Genomic DNA, 15,814 nt, shown 5'->3' with positions numbered 1-15,814 from the left:
CTATCCAGGAATATGAACGGCCTGTTGGACCTCGACGTGCACCATTTCCACAATAGAAAGTTGTCCCACAGGGGTAGTGGTCATCTGCATCTTCTGCAGTTCCTCCTTGACGACAGCCCAGATGAGTTCTTGCAAGGCGCCAACGTCGTTACCGAGGGTAATGGCAGAGAGCTCCCTTGAAATCATGGTGTCACGGTTGTTTTGCCTGGCCTGCTGTTGAAGGGCCTTTTCCATAGTAATGGCTTCGTCATGGAACTCTGCAAGTGTCATCGGCGGATTTCGAACGAGGCCAGCAAAGATTTCCTCTTTGGCGACGTGCATGAGATGGCGCACCTTCTTAGTTTCAGTCATAGAAGGATCCGCACGTCTGAAAAGTCGATTCACGTCTTCTACGTATGCCGTCACTCGCTCATTCGGGCCTTGAATTCTTACCTCTAACGCTAACTCCGCCCTCTCCTTCCTGTCCGCCCTGGTGAAGGCATTGAGGAACTGCCTATGAAATTCTGCCCATGACGTCAGTGTCGCCTCATGGTTCTCAAACCATGTTTTCGCGGAATCCTCAAGAGCGAAGTACACGTAGCGTAGCTTACGCTCGTGATTCCAGTCGTTGAGGTTGGCAACCCGGTCAAAATGGTCAAGTCAGTCATCGGCGTCCTCTGAAGCACTTCCGTGGAACAGATTCGGCGTCCGGATGTGATTGACGACAACGTGCGATGCTGCAGGAGTGGCAGGAGGTGGTTGGTTCGTCATTCTAGTTCGTTCGGGTAGCAGACCGTGCTGTGGCTGGAGTCCCTGGAGACGTCGGCTGGCACATATGTGCACAGCGGTAAGCTCGGCTGGACTACTCGCCGGGCTTAGGTCTGGGGTATGCCCCGGAGATCTTAACATCGACCGTACCCCGCACCTCCACCAGAAATGTCACCCAGCTATTACAACTAAGACAGTTTACCACTGACAGATTGGCAAAAAAGCGTCTGCCTTTAGCGATGGCTGGTCCTCAGAGAGCGCGCGTGCAACCACGAACTTCGTCGTTCTCACCTTAAGGGTCCCGTGTCATCACGTGCAAACTTATTTCGCATCTATATTACGGTTACCTGCTATAGTTAAGCTTTTCTTGAAGAAAAGGTTGAACCCATAGAACTGATGCAATAAATACCAAAAGGCCGAAAAAATTTTTGCTGTTATAGTGTAGCACCCGTGATACACCTGTTACAAAAAGCACCATTCGGTTATCATCATCATCAGTTGCAGGAGCGAGAAGTTGCAATGCTTCTGGGTTTCAGTTGCGATTTCGCTTTTTGTATGGTTGTGTTCAGGCTGGTTTACGCATATTGTTCTCGTTTTCCTGTTTATCCCGAGCATGCTGTGCTGCAGAGGCAATGCCAGCGATGTGTTAACTTCGCGTAAAGGTTATTCAGAGGCCAACGATGGGTACACAGGGATGCTGCCGGCAGAAGTGGATAAAGTTTTTGACAGTGTGTCGGAGGGCAACGCCTTAATTGATGTGAGTGAACTGCAATAAATATTGGTTTACTGTGCATAAAAGGAGTGTTGGTTGAAGATCTTTTTTTTAATCAGAGTTAGTGGCTCACAACAATTTTTGTTTACAGAAATTTAGTGCCTTGAAATGGCTCTGTTTGGCATTTCACAATCAGTTTACATGTGTGTATAATTTCATTATGCCAACTGACTTGAAATAGGTACATCTTGTATACTGGTGCAACTTACATACAAATTTTTCTTCAAAGCTCGCAAAAACTAGGGTTTTGACTTATACAAAGATGCGACTTACAATCCGGAAAATACGGTAGTTACTTCGCACCTTGACAGTATCCCTTATAAATGTCTGCACATTCCTAGAACAACTTTCTGTTTGTAATGGTTGTGGCAGGGACCAACCAGCCTGGTCTGCATCACCTCTACTCACTTGCGTAGGAAGAGCACTAGCGACAGAAGAGGAGGGGGGTGTGGCAGCAGCGGTAGTAGCGTTAGCAGCGACAGCAGTGGAGGAAGGCACCAGAGGGCAGCTCAGTGGTGCCTGCTTGTCGTCCCCACATGGCGAGGGTAGCCGTGAGCTGGAATCCCCTTCTGGAATCACCTGAGCAGGAACCACCTTGGCGACCGGTGTCGGAGGCTGCACCATGGGAACTGGCGGGCTGGTGCTGATGACTGGCTGTGTCAAGGGTGGGAATGGGGGTGCCTGCTCCTCCACAGGACTGGGAGCCAAGTGGCCAGTAGTGACAGCCTGAAATAGGCACAATGCTCACCAACCCTGACTTACAAGCAACTGGAAACACGTGCAGCCTTACCAACACAGTAGGAGAGCACGAATGAGAGGTAGCAAGCACCTGGGCAGTGCACTATCACAGGACAGGAGTGCGTATCACAGCATCTGGCACTGGTGTCCTGGTACATCTTGTAAGTGACAAATGTCCAGAAAACAAAAAAGGCACTGTAGGCGGGCCAATAACCTGCTAGGCATTGCAAGGGTATGCCAGCAAACAGAAAGAATATAAGAAAAAATCGTGAGGCATGACACTGAGAAGAATGCTGGACTAAACCTGATTTTATTTCTTAGAAACGATATCCACCAAGCACCGTTCCTGTTCCTTTCTCTGCGTCACAATTTTTTCTTGTGGCCTTTCTCTTTGCTGGTATACCCTTACAAAGTACAACATACAAACACGGCTAACAAGCCACTTTTATGAACTATTATGTATAGTCATACATAAAGGTTTAACTCACAAACAGAAATGGTCTTAGAAGACACTAGATCATATGCACAGCACATTGCATAGGTTCTAAGAGCACGCTCGTATAGGCATTTTCCTTTTCTGACTTTCCAATTTCAACCCCGACTAAGTTACACAGAATGTTAAGAGAGAGGAAGAGAGCAGTGTGGATCACAGAGCATATGGCGATAGCTGATATACTAATTTAAATTAAGATAAAAAAATGGAGCTGGGCAGGTCATGTAATGCATTGGGAAGATAACCGGTGGACCATTATAGTTACAGCATGGGTGCCAAGGGAAGGGAAGCACAATTGAGAATGGCAGACAATTAGGTCGGGTGATGAAATCAGGAAGTTTGCAGGTGCAGATTGGAATCAGCTAGTGCAAGACAGGGATAACTGGAGGTCGCTGGGAGAGGCCTTCGTTCTGCAGTGGACATAAAAAAAGACTGATGATGATGAAGAAGAACTTTCAGATACAGTCGACTTCTTTTAACTTGAGCATGACAGGACTGATGAAATGAATCAAATTATCTGGTGGGTTTAACTGTATCAGATTGCAGAAAAAAAAATAAAATGGCAACACACTGCCGATTCATTTGGCAGTATCTGCCCGATTCTAACATGTCGCCAATAAAAAGCCGTGCTTTGGAATCAGGTAAATACTGTAATTAGACATTACAAGCTACCGTAAATTGTTATAATACTTCTTAGGGCAGGCCTAAAATAAGCGTTTTCGTCAGGAGATGACATGTGCGTGTTCAGTGCATTCACTGCCCTCTAAGCTCTGCCGAGACATTGGAGTCACCATAGAGTTGAGGCACGTGCATGCTGACAGTATCCGGTGAAAAGAAATTTTACGATCTAAATTAACGAACGTTTGGGCCCATAAAAATGCATAGGCGCCGGCCGGGACCTCTGGTCAGTATTGCATTCACCGAAAAATCTCAAATTAATGGAAGTTTACCGTATTTATTTATTTATTTCAGGAGTACTGCTGACCTCTCATATGGGGCCTTAGGCAGGAGTGGGATATAACACAAAAACAGATTTGAAACAGATCACACGTAGTATAAGCCACATAAGGCTATGTAAAAAATTTGACAAGTGAATTTCCATTTGCCTTCATTTCATAGGCACTTGGCTCTTTTTCAGCTGTGTCACACAGGTAAAGCGAAACAGAGATCAGTTGTCATTTGCTGTATCTACCACTGCAGCTTGAAAATTGCTGGCAGGTCCTGTTTTGATGACAACATGGTGGTATTTACACAGAGATGAAGTAAAGTGTAGCAGACTTGAATTTTCATAATTTTGCCTTCTATTACAAAGCCGTGTTTTATCCCTTTTTAAACTTTAACCTATATCTTAGCTATTGAAATATTTAGTCATTTATGAGGTTCCTTGAGCAGAAAAGAACTCTTGCTGGGTTCGACTTTCAGTTTGCGAGTCGGGTGCTACGTCACAAATCACTCATAACCTAAGTCACTGGAGTCACGAATTTCCACACCATAAGTGGTGTGTGCCGATGGACGCCCTACTGGTGGTGGCCTTATTAAGGTAGGACACGGCTTTGAAAATCAACCTACTGGAAATAAATTTACTTATCTATAACTTCATGGATTTGGGTGAAAATTGGCACAAATGTTTAGGATGTCTCCCTGATGCTACCATAAAAGTTTCAGGTGGATATCTTGAGAACATTTTATTCAGCAGAACTTTTCTCCCATGAACTTTCTCGAGGGCCCGGAGAGCATAAAAAATGGGATGGAAGGCTTGTTGAGTATTGACTGCACTGCTAAATGCATGCTAAAGTTTGTGACTGTCTTGAATATTTTTTCATAACACAAATGTTTTGGAGTGTAATTTTTTGTTACCTTCGCATAAAGCACACTCTCGAAGTGAACAAATAGCCACATCTTAAATTTATAGAAAGTCAGCATAAGAAAGCGAGACTGTCACGACCCGCACTGTAGCCGAAGGAACGCTACCGAAAAAAGGGAGAGAGAGGATGAAGATCCAAATAGGCTAAATGGTAATAAAAAATCAGCCCCAGGAACTGAGCAGAAAGGCAAAGTCCAGTTTTGAGAAAGCAGCTCCAGAAGTTTCACCTTCTCTTCAGTTCTCTAAAAGGGACCAAATTTGTAGTCTCTAGTGTGTTTTGTGATGTGGGGGCTTCTGGGACATGTAACCTCTAGTCTAGTGTGCCTTGCCCCCCTCCCCCCCCCCTTTTTTTTGTATGGCGTTCTTTGCTGCAGCAATACAAAGAGCACAGTGCCTGGGTTTCAAACCAAGTGAACTGCAGAACTCTGTGTGGACATGAATATAGTTCCAGTGTTGTACCTGCACACTGCGTAATTGATAGCAGCCTCCAGTGGAATCAGTGAGGCATTTTTTCAAGCGAAGCTTGTATTGGCTTACAAATGAAGTAGACGTGGTCACAACACACACACACACACACACACACACACACACACACACACACACACACACACACACACACACACACACACACACACACACACACACACACACACAAACACACACACACACACACACACACACACACACACACACACACACACACGCACACGCACACAGTCTTGCTTCCACCGGAAAGAGAAAGGGCAGGAAAGTGTATCGCGAGCGCTGCGCCGGCTTCATTTCCGTTCAGTTCAGTCAGGCCCCACACACTCTTAAGTTCAACAAATGGCTACAGAGGGCGAAAAAAATCGACTGCGTAGCGCTGCTAAAAAACAGGCACAGTACACCAATTAAGAAGGTTCCCCTGTGAGCGTAATATCTCCCGCTAGAGGTGCCGTATTAAAGGGACACTAAAGGTTACCATTAAGTCAACGTGGACTGTTGAAACACCATCACAGAAACCTCGAAATGCTTGTTTCGTGCCAAGGAGAGACTTATTTTAAGAGAAAATGCGTTCTGAAGCGTCCGCGTACCTCTAGCGCAGTTCAAATCGCCCGCCCTTTGATCGAGGAGTACTGACATCATGGTCTCATAGTGACGTTGCGCCATCGGTGAGTAGAACGGCGTCCGCAGACGGCGCTACGGCTTTTCTGCACAAAACGCAAACGCGCGGCCAGAAACAGAGCCAAGACAGAGCCGACAGCAGAGCGAAAGCGAAGTATGGTGGCTAGCAGAAGGAGAAACGCGCGACCATGGGGCTCTTGCATTGCCCAGGGGGCGCTGCGAGAAAGGTGCTAAAAAGCGCCCTCTGTCCTAAAATGGGTCGTACCAAGCTCGGTCGTCTGCTTCGGAATGCACGTTTACAATATGGACCCGCCACTTTCGGTTGTGTTGTAGCACGGCCTGCTGCGTATATCGGGCGCCGAAGATTTTTTCAGGGGTGGCACGCAGCGTAAAGGCAAGAAATTATGCAGTGCCGAATACGTGTACGCCGTTCAAGAATTAGACGGCGAAGTTTTAGCACGGTGTCAATCGCAAGTGAAGCGAGTCGCGTACGAAGTGGAACTACAGGTAAGGTTTACACGCTAGCTGCTAGATTCAGGCGCGCAAACGCGAGGAAATGCGTGCTATAAATGAATCCACAGCAGCGATAAGCAGACATCATGTGTACGGAACTGCTCGAGCACACGACGGTACGCGCCGCGATGTATAAACTGCTCGAGTGCACAATCGTACGCACCGCGATGGCAGCGGTCTTTCGACATGCCGCCAAACGGCGGGCCTCCTGCAATCTTTGTTGACTGCATGCCGCTAAACTGATGCAATGCATGTGAGCTCGCACGTACGTGCGAATCGCGCTGCAGCGCGAGCTCGTGCACTGCTCGCTTGATGTAGGTTTTAATGACAGCGCTCGAACATCGATGTGCCGCAATCAATATTGCCTTGCTGCACTGCCTCAACGTGCTGGCTTGAGATCAAGGATGAGCGCATTTAACTCTCTTAACCTGTGCTGCTCGTAGAGTAGTAGTGAATTGTCATCGAATGAGCCCGACCATTTGTGCTCATTTGCACACACTTCACCACTCGCATCGGTCGAATTGTTAATTGTCGCTGTGGCCGTGTCTCGAATCGTGAATTACCAGCCATGCCTGCTGCTATGTTGGTCTGCTGTCGGTACTGTAGGTGCAAAAGACCGAAATTTCGTACGCAGATAATCAAGCAAGCTTCAAGACAGGCGAAGCAGTCAGCATGGCACGAAGTTTCGCTTACTTAGCGCGACGAACTGCAGCTATGCAGCGCGCCCGACGCTCCACTTGGTGAGGCCTTGAAGGAAAACGGTAGAATCTGATGTTGGGATTTAGGCCTTCTTGTTCATGGCAGCCCACGACGCAGAAGTAATGACGGTGACGCCTTTTCGAGGCTGGGCTAGGTCTCTCCGGATCGGCATCACTGATTCCGTCTGCTCCCAGCATTACGTCCCACAGCACACGGAGAGTCCGTTTTTGTCGTTTTTGGCGAGCTCGCAGCGTGGTCGGCGTGGTCTGTGAGAAGTGACAAGCCTTTTCGCACTCGCAACAGGGCATAAAAAAGTGCGAATCGACGCAAAACTTGGCCTAGAAACGTGCTTCGCCACAGCCAGGGCTCAATATGACCCAAGCTGGCACGACCCAGATGTCGTTTCCCGCACCGCCACCAGGCGCCGCTACTATACCTCAAACTCCAGCGTAAGATGCCCATAAGCTTGTACTTCATTCTATGACGCAAACTTCGACGCTCGTCGCAATGGACCCTGACACCGACAGATTGGCTCGCGATGGTGGGCTCAACTTCAGCGATTTGAGCACCGACGAGCGCGACCTGCTGCTGAGGGCTCGCGCTGCCGGCGTCGTCGTGTACTACGACGGCGGCCTCGACACCGGCTCTCCGGAGCGGGAAAGCAACGAAGGCTTCCCACGACATCACATGGACGTGCATTCTCGCTGCTTGTTCCAAATGAAAGTTTCGCGAGCCAGCAGAACCCTCACAGCATGACGGCGGCGCAGAGTTGAGCGCGCAGAGTCGAGCGAAAACGAAACCTTTCGAACAGCTATATTACTGAAGGATAACGACAAAATGTTATTTTTTCTTAGAATCGAATAGACGTAGACAAGTAGCATTTTTTTCCGTCTTATAATCGAATGAAATGATATTTTTAATACGAGTGGTTGAGTATTAGTAACACAAATTATGAGGAGTGCTTTCGTCATCGGGCTAGTACCGGAATGTGGCTGGGGGGTCTCAAATTGTGCCATGCATTTACCTCAATTTCTCGGTTACTAAAGCTCTGTTCGCGATTATATTGACGCCTTAGACGTTCTAGAACATTGCTCCACCACTTTAACTTGAGTTTCTGGTAACCTTAGTGTCCCTTTAAGCAGAATTTTAACCTACAAACTTTTTTTCAGCATTAATCGAAGAGTTTTTATTATGTGACAGAGAGTACAAAATTTTAATTCCTTATTATACATTGTATTCTTTATTAATAACTTTGTTGCCTTTTGCCATGATAAATGCAAAATAGCGTTCAGGATCATCGGCCTCCCATGGCCTAGATTTAAAATTTTTACTGGTATGCTCACGTGCATGACACGCACAGATTAATTTGTTTGCACACTTACGCTGGTTGCTTATTTTGTGCTAAAACCAGTTGATTGAGCTTCGATATCATGCATTATTTAACTTGGGGTGCAGTGATGGGTTTGCGAGGGCACATGTAAGCCTGAAAGCTAGGTTTCGGTCGTGAACCATGTACAGGGTGTCTACAAAGTTGACACTTCCAAATTCCCTGAGTTTTCCAGGCTTTCCCTGAGTGCCATTGCGAAATTCCCTGAGTGATGCAGAGCTATGTTTTATGTCAAGATGGACTGAAACCATATTGCCCGATGCTGTCATTCTCTATTAAGCATACGAAAAAAAAAACAACTTAGTCCAATTTGAATACTAAGGAGAAGTGTTTATGTTATCCAAAAAGAGAACAGAAGGGAAGGGTTAGTAAAATGCAGAGCAAATAAAATGTCTTAGAAAAATATTGCAAATCGAGTCGGACATTCTCAAATACGAATAAAGTGGAGATGCATACAGAAGCAAATATTTTCGAATAGGAGCTATTTCTATCAACTGATAGCAAGCTCAGTGGTATGAGGCCCGAACGTTGTCACAATTGAGATTCTCAACAACTCGTAAGTCAACCTCAACTGTCCTGACATACTCTCAGCCTGGGCACGACGCCTCAGTGTTGTGTTTCACTGCTTTAAAAAGTTTATTTTGGTTTGGATGAGGGACACCTGCATCTTGGCATCAGCCAACACCGTTTTTTGAGCTCAAGCTCCTTCAAAACGGCAGCAGCAAGCTTCCTTTCCCCTTTATTCCTCAATGTGTAGATCATTTCTGTTCTTGTCCTCCTTCCGCCACTCGTTCGCCCCAAGGACCATTTGAAGCATCTTGGTCTGTTGCACAGTCCACGACCGATTTTTCGAACTCCCTAGGGGCCGCGAAAACGTCCGAAATATAGGCCAGTTGGAAAAAGATAAATGTATGTCATTTACTGCCCTTAGGGGCTCAAATCGCCACAGGCACGTTCGAAAACTCTTTGAAGGCTTGTCGGTACACATATTAGGCATATCGGTGCTCGTACTGCGACAGGAAATACCGGGTGCACGTGTGTATAATTAAGGAATACATACCGTGTCCAATGGCAATAGCCCCTTCTTGCGCTTATGCTTCACTGCAGTACTTTTGCGTAAGCTTCACCAAGGAATACTTGTGTACGAAGGCAAAGCCAACTTTCTGTAACCGGCATTATGCAACGCACCGTGCTTTCCAAGCTTCTAAGCCAGTCGCGAGGACCACAAAGGCGGAGTCCGTGCCATTGCTAACAGCAGCGACTTCTTTCAATAAAAAACACGGCGTCCAACGGCAAGAAGCTTCATAGCGAATGTCGAAGCATCTAGGCCTAGCGTTGCCGCCGTGGTGGCTACGGCTGCCAGCGGATCTGCGTGCGAGAGCACCGGTTCGAGGTGGCAACGTAATCAAAATGGCAGAGGTGGCGGCTTTGATTAATGCCGTTTCGGACGTGCGGCCACGGCAAAACGTCCGGGAAATCGGACGGCGAAAAGTTCTTAAGTTCGAAATTTCAGACGTTCTGGTACATTGACTCTACGGGGTACGTGGTGGTGCCGCGAAGCCGTCCAAATTATCGAGAATCTGGAAAGTCGGTCGTGACTGTACATTGGCAACTCCTCCAGCCGACGACAGGGCGTCAAAGACGATTCATAACGATTCCTGTCTGTTACTCGAGCCAGCATTACCTTGACTTTCGACCCTTTAAATAAAATGACAACTAATTTTCCCTGATAGAAGCACAAATTCCCTGAGTTTTCCCCAAGTTTTTCCAGACTACTCAAAATCCCTGAGAATTCCCTGTTTTCCCAGTTTTCCCGGTTGGTAGACACCCTGCATGTAGAACACGTCTGCATCGAAATGGGAGCCGGATTCTGCTGCGACGATGGTAATAACGGTGAGTTGTTTAACATAGCTGCTTGAATTGTTGTCATATTCGTCTCGTTAGCTTACAGGTGAAGACAAGTTAATGAACTAGATCCCGCATTACATGTGGGCAGTCAGGACCCTTCGTTGCTGTTTCCTAAATAAACCTTCCTTTAGTTGCGAGGCTGCCATTATACACACACAATCATGAAAGAAAGAGGTATCGGAATGCGCGTACGATTTTCATCTGATTATAGCCGTAGCCATAGGCCACTGAGCAGCCTTATTAATATATACATATAATGCTTCCTTTTTTTTTTCTTTTTTGAGTCCGCCAGCAACTTCTTTCATCCCCAAAACTGATAACCCTTTGTTAAATTAAGTGAAAGTACAGAATTTAATGTATTAACCCTTTGATGGTCAATGGCGTAAATATATGGCACCGCGAACAAGTCCGAAAATGGGCGATGCCGTATATTTACGGCGCCGTCTGTAAGCTTAAAAAGCGCGCCAATTTCCAAACTTTTTCTTTTCTATCATGTGCTGCCACTATGTGGGGATACAGGGAATTTTTTTTCGAGCGCCTTTCACTCTCGGTTTTCGTTGCATGGTTTGTTTTAGCGCTAGTTTGCTCCCGCACGTCTATATACCACTGCTCGCACATTGGCGTGCACGCAGGTGGGCGGCCGTTTGGATTTTGTTTCGCAGGCGGTTACGGCTTTTTGCACTTGCGAAACTGATGGCCATCTCTTTCCTAATTGCTCAAAGGGCGACCGCTTGTTTCTCACTCGTTTAGTGCTCACAGGGGTGCGCAAAGAAAGGATGCCACCGCTCATGCGTTTCCATTTCTTCTCTTTTTTTTTAAGACTCGCGAAAACTAACTGCCCTAGCTGGTTGGCGATAAGATGAAGGTTAGCGGAAGTTTGTCACACGTGTTGCTTTTTTTGATGGGCACACAACCAAACAGTTTTCTTGAGTGCACGCACCTACGCAGTTCGATTACGCTATAGACGTACGTATGGTGTAAGAGCAGGAACTTTTGAGGTTTGCGGAATATTCTCGTGTGCGGATTTTCAAAGCCTTGAACTATATGCATAAGAATGCGTCAAATTCTCAATTCTGATAAGTTTATTTCCATTTTTATTGTTGTTATTCATGAATGAAGAGTGCATATATGCCAACGCAAAATAGTTTTTTCTCACTTTACGGTCACCCTAGAAAAATGACGGTAAATTTTTTTTTTCAAAATAAATCCCTAAGAAGAATCGGAATCTGCTATAAAAAAAAAAAAAAAAAAAAAAAAGCGGCCCTGGGCGGTCGCATATGGTGAAAAAAAATCGACCCTCAAAGGGTTAACCTTCTGAGGGTCAATGACGTAAATATATGGCGCCAGCAACAAGTCCAAAAATGGTCGATGCCGTATATCTACGGCGCCGTCTATACGTTTAAAAAGCATGCCAATTTCCAAACTTTTTCTTGCCTAACATGTGCTGCCACTATGTGGGAATACAGGGAATTTTTTCCCGGCATCTCTCTCTTTCGGTGTTCGCTGTATGGTTTGTTTGCACCAGCGCGTCTGCTACTGCTCGAACTTTGGAACCCGCGTGGGCATGCGATGGTTAGTTTTGGTTTTGTTCCGCACATGATTTTGACTTTTTGCGAGCAAGGGTGACCGCCTGTTACTCGCTCGTTTGTTGCTCACAGGGCTGCGCATACGAAGGATGCCGCTGTGCATGCGTATCCTTTCTTTGGAGACTCGCAAAAACTAGTTGCCTCTGGTTGACAATAAGATTGAAGGATGAGTGGAAGTTTGTCGCAAGTTTTACTTTTCTGACGAGCGCACAACCACACAGTTTTTTTTAGTTTGCTCACCTCACAGTTTGATTACGTTATGGACATGTGCGCCGGCTGCTCTGCAGCAAGTGATTCGAACAGCAATTCCTTCGGTGCGGATTACTGCCCAAGTACCAGGTCGTAGTCAGATTCATTGGATGTGAGCCCATCAGATGAGGTTTTACTCACCAGTTCAGACTCGGAATCTGACGAAGGAGCAACATCGCAAAAGCGTTCATGGCATGACAATGCTGAATGGGTCAAAGGTGACTTTTCTCCCTCGTTGTTTACATTTGATGCCACACATTCTGGACAAGTGTCCAACTCTATGTTCCCCCTAGACACAAAAGTAGAAGACTATTTCAAGCTTTTTTTTGACGAAGGTGTGGTTTCGCAAATCGTAACTGAAACAAACAAGTATGCAAAACAGAAGGTTCACGAGCACAGTCTGCCCTGAAAGTCGCGACCCAGGTGGTGGCAGGAGACCGACGTCTCAGAACTTTACTGCTTTTTAGTGGTTGTGCTATTGATGGGCTTGGTGCTGAAAACTACTCTCAGAGAATACTGGCCTAAAGATACCATGCTGGAAACTCTGTTTTTCTGGTCAGTCTTTTCCACCAACCGCTTCTCCCAATTGACGCGAGTGCTGCACTTCATTTCAATCACAGATGGAAAAGACCGCCTAAGGGCAATCAGACCGGTGATGGAAGCAATACAAGAAAGATTGCCGCACTTTTTGTTCCTTTTCAAGGCTTGCACATTATGCATAGACAAGTCTATGATGCCTTGGAGAGGACGCTTTACTTTTCGACAGTATATTCCTTCTAAGTGGCATCGGTTTGGTGTAAAGCTGTTTGTGCTTTTTGACGTCAACCAAGCTACATATTGCGGTTTATCGTGTACACAGGAGCTACTACAGCTGTGACCATAATGAAAGGTCTGGGATTTACAGGGTCTGTTATGGTGTAGCTGCTTGGAGACTTTCTCGGGAGGGGACATTGCCTGTTCATTGATAATTGGTATACCAGCCAAGCCTTGTTTGAGTTTCTTGACAGCAGGCAGACAAGTGCTTGTGGGACGGTGCGAGCAAATAGGAGGGGGCATCCAATGTTCCCAAAGAAGCTTCAGCAAGGACAAATTGCTAGCTTTCACACGAACACCATGCTGGCCCTCAAGTGGCATGATAGAAGAGATGTGCACAAGCTGTCGAGAATACATGGAGCGGAGCTTGTCGAAACAGAGAAGGTGGACTGGAGGACAGGTGAAAAGAAGAAGCTGGAATGCATGTTAAAATACAAAAAAAAAAAAAGGGAACTAGCAGCTGGGCTTTTCTGAAAGTATTAGGAAGACAATGAAGTGGAATAAGAAATGTTTTTTTTTGCTTTCTTGACATGTCGCTGCTACACGCATTTATTCTGTTTCGCGAGAACACTGGGTCAACAACAAAATATGCAGAGTTAAAACAGCTAGTAGTGAGCAAACTCACTGAAGAACCTCACTCTGAGAAAAGCAAATGGGGAAGGCCAACTGGAGCAAATTCTCTGAGGTTGACAGCGCGACACTTCATTCAGAAGTTGCCTGCCACCGCTGCTCAGGGAAGCAGTACCCAGGGGAGATGCCATGTCTGCGCCAACACCACTCGGCAGCAAGAACGTCGCAAGGACACAAGGTACATGTGCATTGAGTGCAACTAAGTGCTCAATGTGGAGCCATGCTTCAAGGCCTTCCACATGCTGAAGAAATATTAGTGTAAGAGGAACATTTGAGACTTGTGAAAAATTCTCATGTGCGCATTCTTTTTGTGTATTTTTCTCGTGGTTACATTGTGTATAACAATGAATCAAAATTTTAAAAAATTCTTATAACTTTATTTCCTATTTTTTAATTGTGTTTTATGAATAAACAGTACATACATACCAATGCGAAACATTTTTTGTCGCTTTATGGTCACCCTAGAAAAATTACGGTAAACTTTTTTCGAAATAGGTCCCTCTGAAGAATTTAAATGTGCAATAAAAAAATCAACCATGGGCGGTCGCATATGGTGAAAAAAATCAACCCTCAACGGGTCAAGAACAGTTGCAAGCATAATAATTCACCCATATTTCGTACTTGTTGGTTCCAAATGTTCTTGCTGTTCAGTTTGGTTTACCTTTGGGCATTTATTTTTGTAGTAGTGAAGCGGCGCATGCCGTTTGTGCAGAATAAGAATGCATCAGTTCTAATAGCTTCATGACTTTCATGTGTTTACTTGTGGAACCAGCAGCTTGATCTCTTCTAGTGCATAAATGAGCGCACAAATGTTCTCATTTGTGATCTTAAGAATACTTCAGCTGTTGACATGCATAGTAGTTAGGCAGACATTAACTTTATGGATGAACAAGTCTTCTGGTAGCGAATGTGGGTAACTCTCCGTTTTCAGCACGGGGTTCACAGTGAGCTTATAGTCACCACACAACCGGACATCTGCCCCTCCGTCTTTTGGCACAGCGACCAAGGGTGTTGCCCACTCGTTCCATGTTACCCGCTTCACGACGCCGGCTTGCTCCCAAGTATCCAGCTTATTTCCCACTGGTTCAACAAGAGCCAAAGGTACCTTACGTGCTCTGCAGAACACGGGTTTGCTGCCTGGTTTTATTAGTATTTGCACTTTGAACCTGGAAAGTGGTCCTAATTGCTTTGAAAAAACACGCGCAAATTTGTTTCAGCTCAGTTACCATGTCTACTTCCGCTATGACGGCGACTTCATTGCAATTTACTCTTAGTCGACTCAGCCAGTTTCTTCCCACTAGGCACGACCATTGCTTTCCTGCATCATAGACTATTATCAGGGGAAAGATGCAAGTCTGCTTGTTATATTTTACTTGCACATTGTGGGGATGCGCAACTCTCACGCGTCCCCTGATACTCGGATGCTGCGTCAACTCGGATGCTGTGTGCACCGAGCGGGGTAGGACCACCTAACAGAGCTGACGTCTCCTCGCAGCTGCCTGTTTTGCACCCATTTTGGGTGTTGTTTTTTTGGATGCCGGTTGTTGTCAGGGTAGCGACGCATAAGGCCTAAATCATAATGAAGCTGCCTGTCGCACATGGAGGGACACAACCTGGTGGACCGTGGCGTTGAGGTGTTGCAATTTGCTTCCCTCATTCTAGTTAGCCTCGCACGGATTGAAATTACTCGTTCAACTCAAGGAAGCGAGCTTCGTTCACGTGAACTTAGCATCTGAGTAGCTGCCCGATCTTTTGCTAGCCGAGTTGAACATCATACCACGTGGGCGATGTGCATGTAGAATTCCTCTCCCTTGCACTACTTTAGTGTTTGCTGAGTGCGTTGAGCGTGCGCAGCGTGAGCTGAGTCACTCCTGTTTTGCTGTCACCTGCACATTATCTGCACTGCTGCCCCGGACTACGATCGAGCCACCCCGGACAATGGTGATGCTGTGGCCGGTTTGGTGCAGCGACTTCGGTGGCCGCCTGTATCCAGCTCGCAACCCTCGGCAAGGGAGAAAAGAGCCGGCGGTCACGGACAGCTACTGCGGCGCTCACCAGCAGGGCGCGTCGGCGCGAGCGACACTTGCTCGTGCCGACTACTGCGTCGCCGTTTTCGGAGTTCTGGCCTGAAATCATGCCGCCAAGTCTGCAGAGGTGCTGCTGTGACCAGTGGACTAGTGGAGTACCCAAGGGCAATGTCGGCTAGCATGTTATGGACAGCGTGTGAACATTTCCTCAGCACGGCCACTGTTGCATGTACTACCTTGTTCGCGATGTTAGACCGTGTGACATGTTTCACCGGAATATGTAG

General features: G+C 46.4%; 1 protein-coding gene across 19 annotated transcripts in view; it reads right to left on the bottom strand.

Annotated features, from left to right (window-relative positions):
* The window catches only part of Wnk (Wnk kinase), a 541,117-nt gene that overhangs the window by 174,943 nt on the left and 350,360 nt on the right, over window positions 1-15,814 (bottom strand). For all 19 annotated transcript variants that reach the window (XM_075670005.1, XM_075669987.1, XM_075669988.1 and 16 more), the window contains one exon: window positions 1,928-2,245. In XM_075670005.1, the coding sequence (XP_075526120.1) occupies window positions 1,928-2,245 (318 nt within the window). The remainder of the gene's footprint in view (window positions 1-1,927; window positions 2,246-15,814) is intronic.

This window comes from Dermacentor variabilis, chromosome 9, assembly GCF_050947875.1.
Source record: "Dermacentor variabilis isolate Ectoservices chromosome 9, ASM5094787v1, whole genome shotgun sequence".
Lineage (NCBI taxonomy): Eukaryota > Metazoa > Arthropoda > Arachnida > Ixodida > Ixodidae > Dermacentor > Dermacentor variabilis.
This window is presented reverse-complemented; position numbering and strand designations above follow the sequence as displayed.